Source organism: Phoenix dactylifera, chromosome 12 (genome assembly GCF_051530095.1).
Source record: "Phoenix dactylifera cultivar Ajwa chromosome 12, Ajwa_hap1_PhDact_Kaust_v1.1, whole genome shotgun sequence".
Classification (NCBI taxonomy): Eukaryota; Viridiplantae; Streptophyta; class Magnoliopsida; order Arecales; family Arecaceae; genus Phoenix; species Phoenix dactylifera.
Window position 1 is genome coordinate 29,118,271 of NC_143201.1, and position 18,481 is coordinate 29,136,751.

An 18,481-nucleotide genomic window follows, 5' to 3' on the forward strand; every position below is an offset into this window, starting at 1 on the left:
TAGATGTCTGCTCTTTTGACCGCTGACTGATAGTGAGTTGAATGGTGGGATTACAAGCATGCGGATAGATTTATGCCTAGTTTATAGGTTGGAGTTTGACAATTTTCCAACTGTGAATGTGTCGATCAATATTCGCTGTTTCGATACCGGACTTCGTACTGGTACCATACTAATATAGTGTCAGTATAGTATGTTATGAAATTTTTGTACTAGATATAGGTATCAAACTAGTATGGTACAATACGTTTTGTACCATCCGGTTTTGCTCGATACGGTGTATTTTGATGTTTAATACTTTATTATTATATAGCACGGAATGGTATGCTTAATCTCAATCAAATTAAATTATCTGACCGCCAGAATTGATGTTTTAATTTATTTTGAAGGGTGGACACATCCGCATACAAAGCTAAGGAACTTGGTGCATGAGTTCTAATGTTCGTATATTGAATTTGCGAAGTGAGATGTTCTGATGCCTTAGTGGTTGCTGTGGCGTGATTGATACATGCATTCAGAGAATGTATGATATTTCTTCGAGTATTGAACATAATCCAAAATAGCCCGGAAATATGCTACCGACCAACACCAGAAAACATTCTATGACATGAGCACGAGCCTTATGTTTGCAAGTTTTATGTTGTGATGCCAATTTATTTTAGCAGTGTTGAGGCTCACATTTTGATGTGACAAATGCAATATATTGACTTATCTGTGCCCCGGTATGGAAGTCTTAAGAAAGGTGAATATAAGAAATAAGCGAACTCCAGGTTGGTTAATTGAAGTTGGTTGAAATCGGGCTCGCTGGGGAGTGAGCACGTCAAAAGCCATGTGGTACACATCGAAAGCTAAATAGTACGTGAGTCATATCGCACCGTTGATGTTTTCTTTCCCGTGTGGTGTGTGGGAAGTGCGCACCATCGTCTTTTATCAATCTGGATTATAATTTGGAAGAAAATTTGATAGGAATATAATTGTGCTCATTTGTTTTCAGCTATAAATATATATATATTCTCATTGCAGGTGTCCATGACGTAAATGATCGTAGCATCATCTGCGCTTCGAGCACCAAAAGGTAGTTTTTTACTTGGCCAGAAAAAGCTTTTAAATAATTCATCTACGTTCGGATGAAAATGTCTGATCTTTGTTGCGTGAAATGTTACCCCCGGGGAAGGGTGGGGAAGTCGATAACATGAATATTGGTAGTAGCGTGTGGTTTTTGAATTATGTAACAATGTTGACAAGCTAAGTTGCCGCAGCGGGATGGCTTTCCTTCTTGTCCCATCTGCTCGTTTTGGTTCCTTTTGGAGATCTAACAAGGTCCACAGCAACCTAGTTATATTGGCTTTGAGGAGGCATGCTAGATTATGAGCTGATCTAGTATAGTTTCAAGTGAAATTCCAGCATCGGTTATCAAATTTATATACCAAGGCTTAGAAGCATTGTTCCAAGCTCCGCTTTTGAAGCACAGGCACAAGCTAAACATGGGATCTTATTTAAGATCAGTTTCGGCCGCTTAAGCTAAAGCTAGAATCGACAGGGCTTTGTCGACTTGGTGGTTTGCCAGGAAGAGATGCCGACACAGACAAATATCTCTAGTGAGCATGCCTAACGCATGATTCAAACCCAGATGTAGAACTATGATTCTTAAAATCTATAATGACCAAGTTAACCATACGTGGATCTAGCCTTGGAGAGATAGATGGTTCTTAATGCAATGAACATATTCTTAAAATCTATCCATGCACTCTTAGGGTAAAGATAGTTTGGTTATATATAGGCCAATGAACTAGTCTAAAATCATGCTGGAATAATTTAGAAGCCGTAGAATTAATGATTTACAACATGCACTGAACAAAAGAAAGTTTATAGGATCTATGGCATTTTCTTTTGTAGTTTAGTTCTTCTCCGCTTCTTCAAATGGTATTTGTACGTCTAGTTTTTTGACTTTGTTTTAATTTTATTTATCAAGATATACAATTGAGATCGGGGTGTCACCTGGATGCATGCCGCCATTCGGTCCTGGCTCGTCCCCTCGTATGAAATGAGGCTAGATACTGTTTCGGGGCGGCGCCGCATACGGGGAACGCTCTCTAGGGGCGCTGGTACTCGGTATCGGACTCCTTCCGCCACCCGAACCCCAACCTCGACCCCCAGCGGTACCGGCACTGGAAGATAGGAGAGGTGAGCAATGTCCGATCGCTACCGGAGATACTCTTCTCCCGAAAGAGGTACCCTCCGTCTCCCTCTCCCTTCTCCCTCCTTCGGATACGCCCAAGCCTTTTGTTTCCTTCTCCTTCTGCTCGCTTGGTTTGGGCCACCGGCAAGCCCTGGTCAATGTTTGAGAGAAGCTGGAAGCATTTTCTTGTTTCGATCGTCGAAATAGCTATTATCTTCTTGGATGGGGGAGAAGGAGGCCGTGAGATTTTTAATAGACGGCCCCTCTTTCGAACAGTCATCTTTTGCTATTTGATTCCAGATATATTTATAGAGAGAGAGAGAGAGAGAGAGAGATGTGTTCTTAGGGTGGAGGAGAGGTACATCACAAATAGGAATAGCCGTGTAATGAAGGTAGATGAGTTAGGTTTTATTTAGTGCCATATATTCTATCAAATTTATTGATTAAGTTATGTTAATGCTGATATCTTCTTCGCAATTCTTTGTGCTGGTGCCCGCAGCACATCACATTACGTGTGAATGCACCACCCGGATGGAGTGTACTAAACTCGGAGAAAACCTTCACAGCGTGCCGCATTGCTTTGCACGGAAGAGTTAATTGATGTGATTGCATAACGATATGATTTTTTGAGTCCTCATGTAATGATACTGTCTGCCTACTCAGTTACAGAGATTTGAATTGTGTCATGTTTAGGCAATGGTTATAATTTCTTTTTCTTACCATTATTATGATATTATCTTTCCTTCTGCATAAACTCCATAGAAGTTGTGCATGCAAATCTTAGTTGCAGGGGGGCATGGTTCTGTGGAACCACCCTTGGGAAGCATCGAGGTAAAGACCTCGAAAATTATGGGGAAGTTGCTGGGAAACATGATTAAGTATGCAAGAAGAGACTCCAAGACTGCTAACCAGTTTCCAGCACTTCCCTATGATATCCCTTTCATTGTTCAAACTAATATTTAGCACACAAGGTGCATGTCCACTATGCATGCAGTTAAAAAGCAAAAGGAAAAAAAAACTGGAAATTTTAGGAATACGAGGAAGAGAAGGGCGTGGAGTGGATCCTGAAAACAGATTAAGGAAAAATGATGGACTCATTTCCTGGGAAGGAGGTGGCTCAAGTCTCTCTTGTAAGGTGTAATTCTATTAAAAAAAAAAATCAAATATGGAGCCAAATGGGGTTGGAGTCTTACTTCCAAGAGTCTCCATTATGATAGTAGAGAAGTTTCTCTTGTTTCTGCTAACAAAGTATTCTTTCATCGCACACTGGTGACATTACTCCTTTCCCGCTTCCATTTTTTCCACCTTTCCTTGTTTATTTCCCCAAAGTGGATATTACAATGGGAATTACCGAACAGTTGTTCTTACTTTCTATGCTAGAGAACACATATAACTGTTAGGGATTTATGGGGATTCCATTTCTGGAAGGAAACGTTAAACTAAGGCCATGTGTTAGAAAATGTCCACATACACATGGTGTGAACCATACCTTTTTCTGCTTAGTACACCAGCTTGCTTGAATCGGTTGTGAGCTCTCTTAAAGAGGGCAGAGTGTGGGGCTCATGCCACGTGTTGCAGGTTCCACCTACACTCGCTTGTAGGTCTTGCACTCCTCATTTTCTAGAGGGTGGTTAAAATTTAAGAATGAGCATTCATCTCCCAAGTTTTTGAGGAAGTTTCAGGTGCCAAAAGGATGTGTTTGATGTGCGTGAACACATCATGATGAGAAACATTTTGGTATGTGAGACATGAACTTTGACAACTGATGAATCCTGTTCTTGTTAGCCTTTTTTCCCTTTAGATTATTCAGCTGATGCTTAATCTATCACTATTTCTGTAGTTTACCTTTGTTTTTGTAGTCTGTAGATCGTATATTACATATGACTGACCATAGTCATGGTCCTTGTAGATGAAAGATTTCATGTTTATTTTTCTTAATTATTGTGATTTTTTATTGTTTTATCTTCCTGGTTAGGAACATTTAATTAAAATGGGCTGGCTATCTTAGTAATAATGGTTTGCTGGGTGCATACTTTATTTTTTGATGCTGACGTTTGCTACTAACCTGCTGGTTATTATGCTTTAACTCATATGGTTTGATGTTATCTAGGGTCACATATGTGTTTTAACCTATACAGAAGAGCAATTCTAACATTTTGTCTACACTTGTCATTGTGTCATTCTGGAGTATAGGATCCTTGCCTTTCCTCTTTATTCTGTTCTTGCAATTACTTACACTTAGATACATCTCTAGTTCATTTTCATGGTATGTACAGATATAACATCTAAGAACGGAGAAGTGTTTCTTCTGCATACATAAAAAATGATTGTAATTATCAATGTTTTAATAAGTTTAATGTACAATGTATTATGTTCAGCAGGACTGGCATGTCCTGTACCATATAAGTCTGATGTTTATGTATGGCATGTTCTTGTCCATCAACAATAATCTGCTTAAGGAAATACCATTGTCATATTTTTGGTTTCTAGCTTCTGGATTTTCTTCATTGATTTATTGTTCTATATGAAACAGATCCAAGAGCAGATCCAAGAGCCGGTATTCGTGGTTCTCTTTTATCTGATGGTTCTACTGTAGCATCTGATCACATGCAGAGTGCTGGTGATCCAAGGGGCACATCAGATTCTCTGCGGAGTGATGTAAGATTTCACCTAGAAGTGGTTTAAAAGTTATTTAAGATTTGAGTACAGAGCATCTTACTGCTTAGTGATATCTTTCATATGCTGTGGCTGTACTCAGATACCGATACGACCTGGAAGTTATGGTTCAGATCATCTTTCTGGAGCAGGAAGTCATGCTACGCCTGGATTTAGTGGTTTGGCTGCTGGAGCTACCATAAGAGGATATACTCCATTAGAAGAGCCAGGCTTAACAAGAAGAGATGCATTAGGCATTAAGCCTGGCATCAGAGACGTACCCAATCCTTTGGTAAAATCTGATGGTGCATCTGCAGATCAGTCTAATATCCTTTTTGTTGATGGCCTTCCTACTGATTGTACAAGGAGAGAAGTAGCCCGTATCCTTGTGGCTGTGACTCATTGACCTTGCCTTCTGACTTGATTACTCTTTGGTTCTTCTATTCTAATCCTTAATATTGTACCAAAAGATCTCTTCCGCCCTTTTATTGGTTTCAAGGATATCAAAGTTGTACATAAGGAGCCTAGACGTGTAAGTATATTGATACAATCAGTTTCTTATTTTGGTAAATTTTGAAACTTCATGAAGTAGTTATAAATATTTGAAATGTAATCGATTCATTCTTGATGCTTATGAGAATCATGGTGTTTTTACTGCTTGCTGATATGTAGAATTGATTCTTTATCATCCTATGATGGCCTGATTAATATGATTATTTATTTTTTGGCAACACCTATTGTCCAATGAGCATAATTTCATAGCACACCCAATCAATTTGGTATTGTCTTTACAGACCATGTTTTGCCACTATAATGAAGGCCAGATCCTTCAAAATGAAATATTAAATTACTTTCACTAGACACATTAAGTTCTTCTTTCACTGTCCACTTTCTTTCCTGCCTCTTAAACCGAATCTGATGACCTGCCACTGGAGGCACTTTTATATGCGTATTTCATACTGATCAGAAAATTATTTTTATACTGGAGGCACTTTTATATGCGTATTTCATACTGGAGGCACTTTTATATGCGTATTTCATACTGATCAGAAAATTATTTTTATGGTATTTTCAACCTCTGAGAATTTTGGGGTCATAACCATGGGTTCATGTTTCAAATTAATATCTTTGATGTCAAATTTGCAGTTTTCTGTAGTGTCTCAATATTGTGCTGATATATGCTCCCTATGAATATATAAGTCGTGTTAAAATACGTATGATATTTTACATGTAGCTGCTGATGTTCTACTTGTCAATTTTTTTATCATTATGTATCACACACACACACACACGCGCACACACACACAGAGAGAGAGAGAGAGAGAGAGAGAGAGAGATACAAGCTATATTACTTAATATTGTTCAACCTTCCTCTCTATTCAAATTTCTGTCTTTAAATCGATGGTGGTCAGAGATGATTATTAATGCAGCTGATGCTGTTGGACCATTTGTTTCTGGAAGTTCTCATCTTGGCTGAGATCTAGGTTTATGCCAATATTGGACAAATCCTGAAAGAAGATATTAAAAATCTTGGCCTCTATTATCTTGGCCGATACAAACTTATAAATTCCGAGATATTAGCTGATATACTGTTATATCGGCTTATATTTTCCAATCACATTTTTTACTTCCTTAAATTGATATTTAATTAATAGACTCCAAAATTAATGCCTTAACGCATCCTGGATTTACTATATTAGCTAATATTTTTATACCTTCATCCCAAAATATCTACCAGGATCTTGAAAAATTTTGGACTTTTCCAGGTGTCCTTATCCTCCATTTTGGCCAAGATAAATCAAGATCTGGGTTCATCTTGGCCTTTGTCACCTACCGAGATGATAGATTTCTCAGTTTTCCAAAACGTTGCTCATTCCTGTTCAAGAGACATTTCTCTGCACACTACTCCCTCAGTACCCTTCACAAGGTGAACTTGTTTTTGCAGCCATCAATTCTAAATGTTCTGTTAGCCTATCTTGCTGGAGAGGACCTTCTGATTTATTGTTGGATTTACGTGTTCTAGCTTTTATCCCCTTTTTGTACTTCCTGATTATCCTTTATTAGGAAAATGCTGGTTGTTATGCTTCCATTCAGCATATGTACTTTTAGGTCTTTATAGCCACCTCCTTTATCATAGACATTTGAAGGTTTTCTTTTGCTCAATGCAAATTCCACAATCTGTTGCTTATAGGCCTTCAAAAGTCAACCTACGTTGACGTTTGGGCTTCAGGTCAGCTTGATCATATCAAGCAGGTTTTCAAACTCAGTTCAGGCTTTGGACAATCTCAGCTGTCCATGCAAAAGTTTAGCTCGCGATTAAACATGCTAAGTCGAACTTCTAGTTCTTTTTGCTTGCCAGCCACACTTTTCAGTGTTCAGTCTGAGCTATTTTATTTGTTGAGCCTTAAGATGTGGCTTAAGCCGGATTCTTTGCTTAATTGATTTAACTTGAAGGAGCCACTGAGCAAGCTGAGAGCAAGATGTTTATGAGTCAGCAAGTTCATCTGCAGACCTTTTTTTGTTCTGGCAAAATCTGGATGCCTTGATGTTGGAAATTTCAAATTATGTTTCATCAGTTAATATGAAGCACTTACACTTTGCCTTTTGCTGAATTTGTACCCATTTCATGCTGTGATTGTGCCTCGAAGGTTGTTTTTTCTAAGAACACTAGTTGACTAGATGGATCAGTTACATGAATTTGAAAAATGTTCTCTTTGACCATCTGTTGCTGTTCTCGAAATGGTTTAACTGCCTGTTTCAATCATCTTTTCGTGGTGTCATGTGAATATTTTTGTTATCCCTTTTAGATTCTATATAGATACCAGCTTTATAATGAAGAGGGTCTGCTATTTCTTAAATTGGTACATTCACAAATTTAGATGATTTTCATCTAGAATGCTCTGGCCTTTCTCAGATTTTCTAGCTTGGTTGTGTTTGTCCTTTGAGCAGTACATCTGTCATTGCAAATGGTGCTCTTGTGAAAGTTCGATACCGACAGTTTGCAATGTTTGAACATTCAAGCTTGACATAAACCTATGACAGTTATCTGTTCCATTTGAAAATTCTCTCCAACATATTAACTAAATAGTGTGAGTTTTACTGCCTAGAAGTTTGCTCATAGTTTGTGCAACTGCTGGCTTGCAGACTGGAGATAAGGCTCATGTCCTGTGCTTCGTGGAGTTTAATGATGCCAAATGTGCTTTAACTGCTCTGGAAGCTCTTCAAGGTGCATTTTTCATGCCATGACTTGCTAGACTTTCATGTGCTGCCATATTTGCTCAGATTCTCTAAAGATTCACACATTTTGCATAGCTTTCATGAATAAGACATCCACCCCCTCCCCCACCAACACCAAAACCAGAAAATGCGATCATTCATAACTAGCATCAGCTATAAATGTAGTTGCATGGAAAATCATATCATTCAACCTAAGTTTTTCCTGCTGTTGTTTCTTCACTGCTGTGGTCAGATGATATTTTATTATTATAAACTTGGGTTTGTAACATTTTTGGTAAACATAAAACAGTGATGCGAAGATAGCGCCTGTATGCGGAAATACCATGATCTGTCAACTCCATATTCTAATTCCAATCCACACCATTGACTAATTACCTAGTCGGGTTTCCTGCAGAATATAAATTTGATGCCAGGAAACAGGATTCGCCAGTCTTAAGGATCCAATTTGCGAAATTCCCTTTCCGTCCATCTTCTGTATGTGATGACCGGAGACATGGAGGTGGCCCAAATTGACAGGGAATCGGCAAAGCTTGTTATGGATAGCCATGATTCGAATGCACTTTTTACCCTGTGGGCTTTTATACAGGGATCTGTCATGCTCAGGCAGTCATCAGACGACTCACCAGTGAAGCACCAGTAAATTCATACATTTTGACTGATGACCATATAGATGCGTTAACATGCAGGATATATCATACTTGAGAAGTGGCTTCTTCGTAGTTTCCAGCCTATGTATTCAAGTAGTTGCTCCTATTTTTCTGCTCGTGCCATTGTTGCAGCAGTTGCATTTAAATATGATGTCTAAGACTCTAAGTAGACTAATTCAATGCTAGAATTCTCAAAAAAAAAGAAAAAACTAATTCATTGCTGGTTTTTGTGCATATTGGCTTTAAATGTCAAAACTTGGTCTACAGAATTTGGATGTCCGAAGATTAGTTGAGATTTAATGCACTTTCCAGTCCTCATATGGTTGTCTGGATGACGGGGACTGACTTGTTTTTAAAGATATCATCGCATAGCTACTGTCAATCGGCAATTGGAAAGCTCAAGTATTTGGGCTTGTAATTCGTGATTTATTGGATGACCTATATAGTGGGAAGTGCGTGCTGCAGGAAGTTTGTTGGACGGTCTTAATGTCCGCGCTTTATTTCTGGATGCAAAACTTTTGTCAGTTTTGTTTAGCAGGTTATTTATCAGCTGAATAGTCGACTTTTTGGTCGCCAGAAAGATAAAGCCAAAGCATCATCGGAGATAAAGCCGAAGCCACTGGGTTCACCGCCTCACGTGTGGGTACGTCATCCCAGTACCACCTTGGTACAAGTGGAAGGAAAGCATAACCGCCAACAAGCCAGCCGAGCGTGGGGCATCCGGTCCCCTAATTTAATCGATGCCCGTGCGTTTCGAACCCGGGCAACTTGGGCGGAATTATCGCCCCCTTACCACTAGGCTACTACCTTGGTGGCACTCTCTACCCATTTTTTATTGGACAAAAAATACCCTTATTTTTTGTAACTTTTAAGGGTGCTTTATGTCTTTTTATAATCTCACATTAACTCACCCTCTCAACCCCCAATTAATGCTCTCTCCCTCTCTCTCTCTCTCTCTCTCCCTCCCTCCCTCCGGTGTTTGTGTGTATGCATGTATGTACATACATACGTATGTATGTATGTATGTATATGTATGTCTATGTATGTATGTATATGTGTGTGTATGTATGTATGTATATATGTATGTATGTATGTATATATGTGTATGTATGTATGTATGTATGTATGTATGTATGTGTATGTGTATGTATATGTATATGTAAGAGAGAGAGAGAGAGAGGGAGAGAGCATTAATTGAGGAGTTAAGAGGGTGAGTAAATGTGAGATTGTAAAAAGACATAAAGTATCCTTAAAAGTTATAAAAAGTAAGGGTATTTTTTGTCTAATAAAAAATGGGTAGATTGATAACAGAGAGTAGGTTATCAATCCCCTATATATATATATATATATATATATATATACCTAATTAATTTAAATCATCTAATTTATTAAAAAAAATAGATTGCAGAAAATTAAGGAACAACACCCGGCGAAAAGCCAGGCTAAAAACATCGATCTATATAATGAAAAACATGATGAAAGAAGGATTTACAAGCCAATCAGCCGAAGAACACAACCCGTAGCACGGACTTTGGTGCCTCAATATAAGGAGATAAAGATGCGTGATCAAACAGCTCAAGTACCAGTTTCACGCCTCAACTTCAGATCACAATTTATTAGTTCATATCATATCGGGCACAAATGATTCAAGAACTGCCATCATGAGAGAACAATAGCAAAGAACTGACTGAAAGGTTCTATAGATCGAACTAGAGCTCCATGCGTCCCTGACAAACAAAGCCAGGCCAGTAAAACTTCAACCACGAACACACCGGTTAAGCGAACATCTGACATCTTCTCCTTTCTGCACCATCGATCTTCTTCAAGCATTCTTTCCTCTCCCATCCCTGACCGCCTCTCCCGGCATGTCAACACCTCTCTCCCTCTCACTCCTCCGGTGATGGCTCGCTCCCGTCAGCTCCACGTCCGCCGCAGTCACCACTCCGCTGCCAGCCGAAACGCCACCAGCTGTCCTCGACGACGAGGGGCTAGGAATACTCACCACCGGTGGCAGGCGTATCGGCGGCCGGACTGTCCAGTTCTCGCCACCACCATCGCTGCCAACCGAGACACTATCATGATATGCTTCGAAGAAGTCATCAAGAACCTCGGCAGCGCCTCCCCCATTCTCGCTGTTACCGTTAGCTTCGGTTCTTGAAGCGGCTCTTCGTTTCTTGATGCATAGAGCCACCGCGAGCACCGCGCACGGGATGCCGATCACCAGGGTTGGGTGGTCGGTGATGAAGCGCTCGGGGAGCGGGACGTCGCACAGACCGAAATGGCACCTCGATGCGCCGCTCATGAAGCCGGCCAGCCCGAGCGCGGTCATCACCGCCGCCGTCACGTCGGCCACCCCCTGGGCAACCTTCTCCCAGGAGTCGGGCGGGACGGTCGCTTCGACGTCGCGGCGCTGGAGGCCCGGCATCTTTGGAAGTCGCTTAGCCGAGACGGTGATGGCCTTTTCTTCCTTCCTTGCTCTTTTTTTTTTTTTCCCTGCAAAAGAAGAAAACGATCGATATGTTGAGAATAAGGTGGCTAAAAAGTTATTCTGCTGTGAATATAAAGAATTCAAGAAACTATATATTGCTTGGATAGGACCTATAGTTCTCCTTATCCCGTTGGTTTTCTTCTCCTCGTTGGCGTGGTTGATGATGGTCTTCTTCTATCTACGAGAGCCAGAAGAAAAGAGTTAGTTCTTGGTCGGATAAGAATGCGAGGGAAAATAAAGTAGTTCGCGTAATTCTTGTAGGGGAGGGAGGAGTGGGGAAGAAGAAGGAGACCTTCTCTTTGCTGCTGGGAATGAAGGCAAGACGAGAGACGGAGGGGGGGAAGCAGCGTCGTCGTTGCGATTGTGATAGGTAGATCAGTCGTTGAGGTGACCTCGCTTAAATTCGGCTTATGCCCTTCAGGTCGAGCTTTCGGGCTATCCGTCTTGAAATGGCTGCCGCACAGTTTTTTTTTTTTTTTGGGTTTAAAATTGGCGTTCATATATAGATTCCACGTGTGTACAATCTGCCAAATCAAAAGAAAGAAAATGATACAGAAGATAAGATATATCTCCGACCTTGGCCTAAATCAATCCACCCGAATGCTGCGCCACAAAGGAGGCTACCTAGTCTACCGCATAGTTCTCAAAAGCGCGCTTCGAATGCTGTTATTTATTCATCTGCACATATCTCAAAGCAATCGGTGGATGATCTGCGGGGTTTCTTTTACGTAGCAGGCTGCGGTCTTCCTAATTTCTTCCTCATATAGGGATAATCTCGTTCTATCTTCAAGAAAGCAAGAAGAATTCTGTCAGTACTCGAAAGATAGAAAGAAGAAGAAAGACAAGAAGAGGCCTCCGTATGCACAGCTCTCAAAGCGATCAGTGGATGATCCCCGGTTCATAAGTCAAGGTTTCTTATATGTAATAGGCTTCGGTCTTCTTGGTTTCTTCCTCTTGTCGACATTAGGGATGATCTCGTTACATCCTCAAAAAAGCAAGAAGAAATTTGTTGGCATTCGAAAGATTGGGAGAAGAAGAAAGACACGGAGGGGACTGGATCGAAGGGGGAGGCAAGTGGAAGGATTGGATTGCCTCCAAGTCTTCATGGTCTCGAAGTCTTAGGATGCGATAGGAAATGGCGAAGGAACGAATTGGAATTCCATGTAATAATAAGAGAGAGTTAAAGCATGCTGCTGCCATGTAAATGGGCAGTTTTGGCCCCGGGCAATCCGTTCTAGTCAGTCGATTAAGTAGCGTTTGTAGCTAAGTTTGAAGCTGGCTTGAGTTTGAATTCACCCCTGGTATTGTTGAGCCAAGCCTTAGCAGCCTAAAACTCGATTAAGCTTAAGCCAATTTGCAACTCTAGCTCCAAAAATCTATCAAAAGTTCAGTCATTTCTAAAGAAGATCAAAACCTTTTTAGCTCATCATTGCCGTCCATATATACAAGCAGAGAAACTGGTCTCGTTTGGCTGCCTAGACGTTGCAACTTTCAGTTTGGCTATGATGCCATTCACCATGCTTTATACTGAAATAACATAGAACATACTAATTCTAAAAATGTGGACCTTTCTCCAACAAACTGTTTATCAATGACCGAAAAATATGAACTTCATACTTTTGATTGTTTGAGATTTACGCTGTTCTTCATTATCGTAGAGCTAATTTATTGAATCACTTGCAATACTAGCCGCTCACCATACGTGTAATGCGAGACTAGCCAAAATACATCCATAATCTCAAGAAGAATGCACTCAAAGTATATGCATGATCTCGCAAACAGACTAGTGAAAACACGATATTTCCATAACTCAGAAAGCAGTAGCATTACATGTATTTCGAAGGCAAAAATAGCGCAGCAGACTGCGTCACCTCATTTGTTGCCCGGTACTCTGGAAAGATTATATGGACATCTGTAGGAGACATACCTCCTACCTTGTACTTTTTACTTTCTTTTGATGTAGTTGGATGTTCTCACGTTAGAGCTATATGAAATGCCATTTTTATATTAAAAAAAAGCAGCGTGGAATAAATTACTATAATAAGAAATCAAAGATCACATGTCACATAATTTATGGTTTAAGGTTTTGCAACAAAATTACCCTAAGAAAAAGGTTTTGTGGCAACTTGATTAATACAAATCAAAGAGCCCATATCGCAGAAAAGTTGCTTCGATAGATAGCAGTAATTAATGAAAAGATTAGAAGAGAGAAAAGAGTTTGGTACCTGAATATAAAGGGACAAAAGTTATGTGATCGAACAGATCAAGTACCAGTTGCCTGCACCAGATCACAATATATTTAAGTTTATATGGGGCACAAATGATTCACGAGTTGGCAACATGAGGGCAATAGCAAAGAGCTGAACAGTATCTGTAGGCTGAAGGTTACGTAGAACTGGAGCCCCATGCGTCCCTAACAAACAAAGCCAGGCCTATAGAACTTCAACCAAGAACCACAGACCCAGATCATTAGACCAACTGAACACCTAATATCTTCACCTTTTGACACCATCGATCTTCATCAAGCATTCTTTCCTTTCCCATCACTGACCGCCTCTCCAGACATGCGAACACCTATCTCCCTCTTGTGTCTTGTCCCTCCGGTGATGGCTCGCTCCCCCCCAGCTTCACATCAGCCGCAGTTACCCCTCCGCTGCCGGCCGAAACACCACCACCTGACCTCGAGGACGAGGAGCTAGGAATAGTCACCAACCGAGACACGATCACGACTTGCTTCCATGCACGAAGTCATCAAGAACCTCGGCAGTGCCTCCATTCTCGCAGTCACCGTTAACTCCGATTCTTGAAGCGGCTCTCCGTTTCTTGATGCACAGAGCCACCGTGAACACCGCGCACGGGATTCCGATCGCAGTCACCGGGGTGTGGTTGGTGGTGAAGCGCTTGGCCAGAGGGTCGTCGTACAAACCGAACCACCTCGATCAGCGCGGCGCTGATCGAGCAGGCCAGCCCAAGCACGATCATCGCCGCCGCCGCCGCCGCCACATCGGCGAGCCCGAGAGCTATCTCCTCCCAGCCGTCGAGAGGGACGGTTTCTTCGACGTTGTTGCGCTGCGGACTCGGCATCTTTGAAACTCGGGCAGCCGTGATGGTGATGGCCTTTTCTTAATTCCTCTTTCCTTGTTCGGTTTTTCCTACAAAAGAAATGAAAAAGAAAAAGAAAAAGATACGTTGAGAATAGGGTCGCTACAAGGTCGTGCTGGGAATTTATATAAAGAATTCAAGAAACTATATTTCTCGGATGGAACCTCCATAGTTCTTCTTCCCGTTCTTGTTCTTCTCCTTCTTGGCGTGGTTGATGGTGGTCTTCTTATCTACGAGAGCCAGGAGAAAAGAGTTACTTGTTGGTGAGAAAAGAAAGGGAGGGCAAATACTGTAATTCGAGTAGTTCTTGGAGAGGAGAAGAGGTGGGAGGAGTGGAGAAGAAGGAGACCTACATGTAGGTCCATCGGTCGTTGGAGTGACATGACAGCGCTTAAATCGGGGGGGTTACAAGGCGAAATGACTCTTAGCCCTTCAGGTTATATCGTGGCTTGGAGCTATTGCTAGGTCATACCCATGCGATGCGGCATGAGAGGAATGGTTCAAATTCATGGAGTCGGTACGCGAAGAGCCATTCCTCTGATAACACGTAAAGGACCATGCTCCCTGCGCTCCGTTTGCTTTAGAATATTTGGGACAGCGTTGTTTTCTAAATTAAGTTTGTATATAGAAAAGCCAATAAAATTATAGATTATGTAACTTCATTTGTAATTTATCATTCTAAAAGACTCTAAATCAATAAGATTGCAAATTGGATGATCTTATCTATGATCAACTATTCCGAAGGATACTATAAGTTGGAAACAAAAAGTTGTTTAGAGCACTTTAAAATTTATTATATTTTAATATTTTTAAATTTATTCATACTAGATAAGTACAAAACATCTGTTGCAGCAGAAAAAAAAAAAAAATCGAACCCATTCGAACGTATTTAATTACGCTGATTATGGATTTGTATCTTTGGTGCAAAAGATCTATTTATGGCATTGTGGCGTACCGTCAAACACCCAGGCACAAGTGATTGGTCTCGGTCCATGAATCTAGTTGACGGAAAAAATTTAAGAACTGCCTACAATCTTGGGGCATCTTTCATCACCGCACGCGTCGGTTCAAGTAATTGTGCTCATCATCTCTTCCAAAAACATCGGCAATATTTTCGACAGGAATTCTAATTTCCAATGCTTGAATCTGGAAGTTCTATGATCGATAAGATAATACCGATAATACCGTACATCTTTACAACAAAAATCCCAAAATCGATATGGGTTCAACAATATAAACAGCTTGTTCCCAATGAAAGAAGTCCTAGTGCGTTTAAACTCGCCAATGCTACGTATTGCACCTAAAAAACAATGCGCAGGAAGCGGCTGTTTCTGGTGTGCCCACTCTACAAGCAATGAATTGCAATATGGATACTTGATAGTTGTTTCTGCTTGCTCTACTTCCTCATGAATTGTTTCCAGAGCATCGCCATTTCTAGATATGTCACCTTTTCAGATGACTTCTTAATACGTAACCATCTGTTCTTGAGATGAGAATTTAAAGAAAGTACGTAGTCCTCTTCGTCTTATTGCCAGTGAAATGATTTGAAACCCGTCTTAATTTTGATGAATACAAATATGAATGCAGAAGCTAAGTTGCTTTTTGTTTGTTTGTTTGTTTGTTTGGATATGGAAGCTGAGTTTGTTTCGAACACGAGATTGAAGCAACATATCCAGTGCCTTCTCCAAGGCAGCTGCTCCGTCTGCAGGTCCTGCAACCAAACATATCCAAGGACAGAATTGACTCAGGTGAATCAAGACATTCGGTTTCATGATTTCAGCAAGAGCAAGATCATTCTCAAGCACGACCCAGAGGAACCCCAGCCAAATCCAATCCCAGGAGCAGGTCCTCCTCTTTGTAACATCTCAACTGACTGCACAACAGGCCATTCTGAGGAGACCAAGGTGGTGGTCAGTATTCTCTACAGTTAGTACTCTTTGTCAAGTCATTTTGAGCCCACTTAGCAATATCTTCTTCCAAAAAAATCTCATCACCTATCCCTGAATTAGATCCTTGAGTGCAATTTGCGAATTTAGCTCTCTGGATAGATCTATCAACAGAAGTAGTCAGTCCGACTATTCCTTGAAGACAACTTACTGACGCTAATGATGCATCATCAATATTATAGTGGGCAAAACGCACTTTTCCTCTGTTGCTGCCAGCTGACGGCACGCTGCTTTCTCGGAACGCTTAAAATAATGCTCATGGAGATTGCTTTTGATGGAAACTGTGACACTTAACAAAACGTGGATGCTGTCTTATCCTTCTTCGTTCATAGAAAGCATAATATATCCGTCTTATTCTCATTCCTTGATCTCGAACGGTGTTATAGTGGGTAATGCTTGGTGACAGTTTTCACAGATGGAATAGAACTTTCGGAGGGATATCTAAAATTTCACCATTCCTTTCGAGTCTTCCTTTCTCTTGCTGTGCATCCACTGTAGAGTTCTTACGTCCGCAGCCACTCTGTTGAAACCGAATATATCGCTGTTGGTGAGACGCTGCTGATGCTCTCGCATCTTTCTGTAAAATTCCTAGGGCCAGGAATTGTGAAACCAAGTCAAGTAGGCTATTTGGAAGCATCGTATGTTAATTTTTTTAAATTTTTTTTTAATATAACAGCAGCTCATACACAGCGGACGTGGGTACAATCAACAAAATCAGAAAAGAGCAAATAATACTAAGACTGGGGCACAGATGACACGAGCTGCCTCTATAGACGTTGTTGCTGCTGATTTTCAGATTGATGATACGAGCTGCCTTTATAGATCTACACGACAACAAAAAGGTTAGAGAACTCGCCAGATTGGCTTCGATCGGACCATCCAATGCTTACATTAGAGAAAGTGTTGTTCTAACTATGGTTTAGCAATTATCTTTGTAGTGGCTCATGGTTTGTTTATAGCCGTGCGATCCTAAATCTTCTGTGAATTGTATCTTAATGGCTCAAAATCATGCTGTAATCACTTGGGATTGCACTATAGCTACCTAAAGATTTGGTAGGATTGCGTTATAATTGCCTTAAGGTTCGGCGTAATCGTTGGAGTTTATTATGATAATCTTCACTCTGGCTCAATGGAGGGGACACCTTTCAGTGCAGGGTGGAAAAATCTTCAGCTAAGTGAGAAAATTCGGATCATTTTGAGACAGACGCTAAGTTGAGAGATTTAGAACTTTACACGTTAGCTGATCTTGGAGGTTAGTTGCTCGTAGCCTGCTCGTCCTAACCTCCGAGTTGAAAAAGGTGATCCCAATCTAATGGCTGTAGAGCATTTAGAGTATCTGAATTGCCGGTGGATCGCAAGATGAACGAATTTAATCACGCCATCATGTCTTGAGGCTCTTTTTTTCACCCCATCAAACATATTCAACATGATGCGGGATTTGCACCCCATCACCAGCATAGCCCCCGACCGATCCGAGCAGCGAAAGCGACTGCGTCACTTCCGAGGTATTGTCTGCTTTGGGGATGCCCGGCTGGCGCGGAGCTCGCGCAGGGGGCGCACCTGTCTGTAGGCGCGGAGCTCGCACGGGGGTCACCCGCCAACGCCCCTCACGGTTTTGTCCCACAAAAAGACCCTCGAGAGGAAAAGCTTAAGCCTCCTCATTATAAGGCACAGACCTTTTCGCTACTCGGTCGATGTGGGACTAAATTCGAGAACCCCCCACAACACAACATTCTTATAAAATAAGTACATCCTAGCTAAAGTCAGTTAATTGGGACAAAATTTAGGCTTAAGTACGAGTTTCAAAGGTGGATTGAGATTTTATCAAAACAGAATGATTGACAGGAATACACCAAATCTGAGGTTAAACCGATCAATCAGACCATCATTAGATTAAACTATCTTATTATCTTTACGTTCTAACGTAAGAAAGCGGGACACACCGCCTGATACCTGGACTCGGATGCTGACCGATGCTCCGTTTTCCTCCCCTCGATCCGCTGACGCCGGAAGCCGGAAGAATCAAAGGGATCCTGATATCACCGTCCACCGAAAGCAGGGGGGGGAGCGTCGTGCTCGGTTACTCGAGACGACGGATGCTAGCGAAAAAGGGCAAAAGAAAAGTGGAGCGAGGCAGTTCCGTTGTCCATGTGACGGCAGGGACGTCAATCGGCGCGTCAAATCAGAGACGGCCTTGGCGACGCGTGGCGACGCTCCCGTGACGGCTTCG

At 41.3% G+C, this 18,481-nt stretch overlaps 1 protein-coding gene across 4 annotated transcripts; it reads left to right on the forward strand.

Moving 5' to 3' along the window:
• The first annotated feature begins 729 nt into the window (after positions 1–729).
• On the forward strand, positions 730–8,949 carry LOC103709601 (nuclear speckle RNA-binding protein A-like). Of its 4 annotated transcripts, none has more exons than XM_089926829.1 (7): positions 730–852; positions 1,021–1,072; positions 4,710–4,834; positions 4,935–5,211; positions 5,302–5,363; positions 7,976–8,057; positions 8,463–8,949. In XM_089926829.1, the coding sequence occupies exons 2-7, from the start codon at positions 1,036–1,038 to the stop codon at positions 8,579–8,581; spliced, it is 702 nt and encodes a 233-aa protein (XP_089782955.1). In that variant the 5' UTR covers positions 730–852; positions 1,021–1,035; the 3' UTR covers positions 8,582–8,949. The 4 variants fall into 4 exon arrangements, with proteins under 4 accessions (XP_089782955.1, XP_089782954.1, XP_038986364.3 ...); XM_089926828.1 differs by lacking the exon at positions 730–852 and adding an exon at positions 1,970–2,228 and having other exon boundaries at positions 963–1,072; XM_039130436.3 differs by lacking the exons at positions 730–852; positions 1,021–1,072 and adding an exon at positions 1,304–2,228.
• The last annotated feature ends 9,532 nt before the right edge of the window (positions 8,950–18,481 follow it).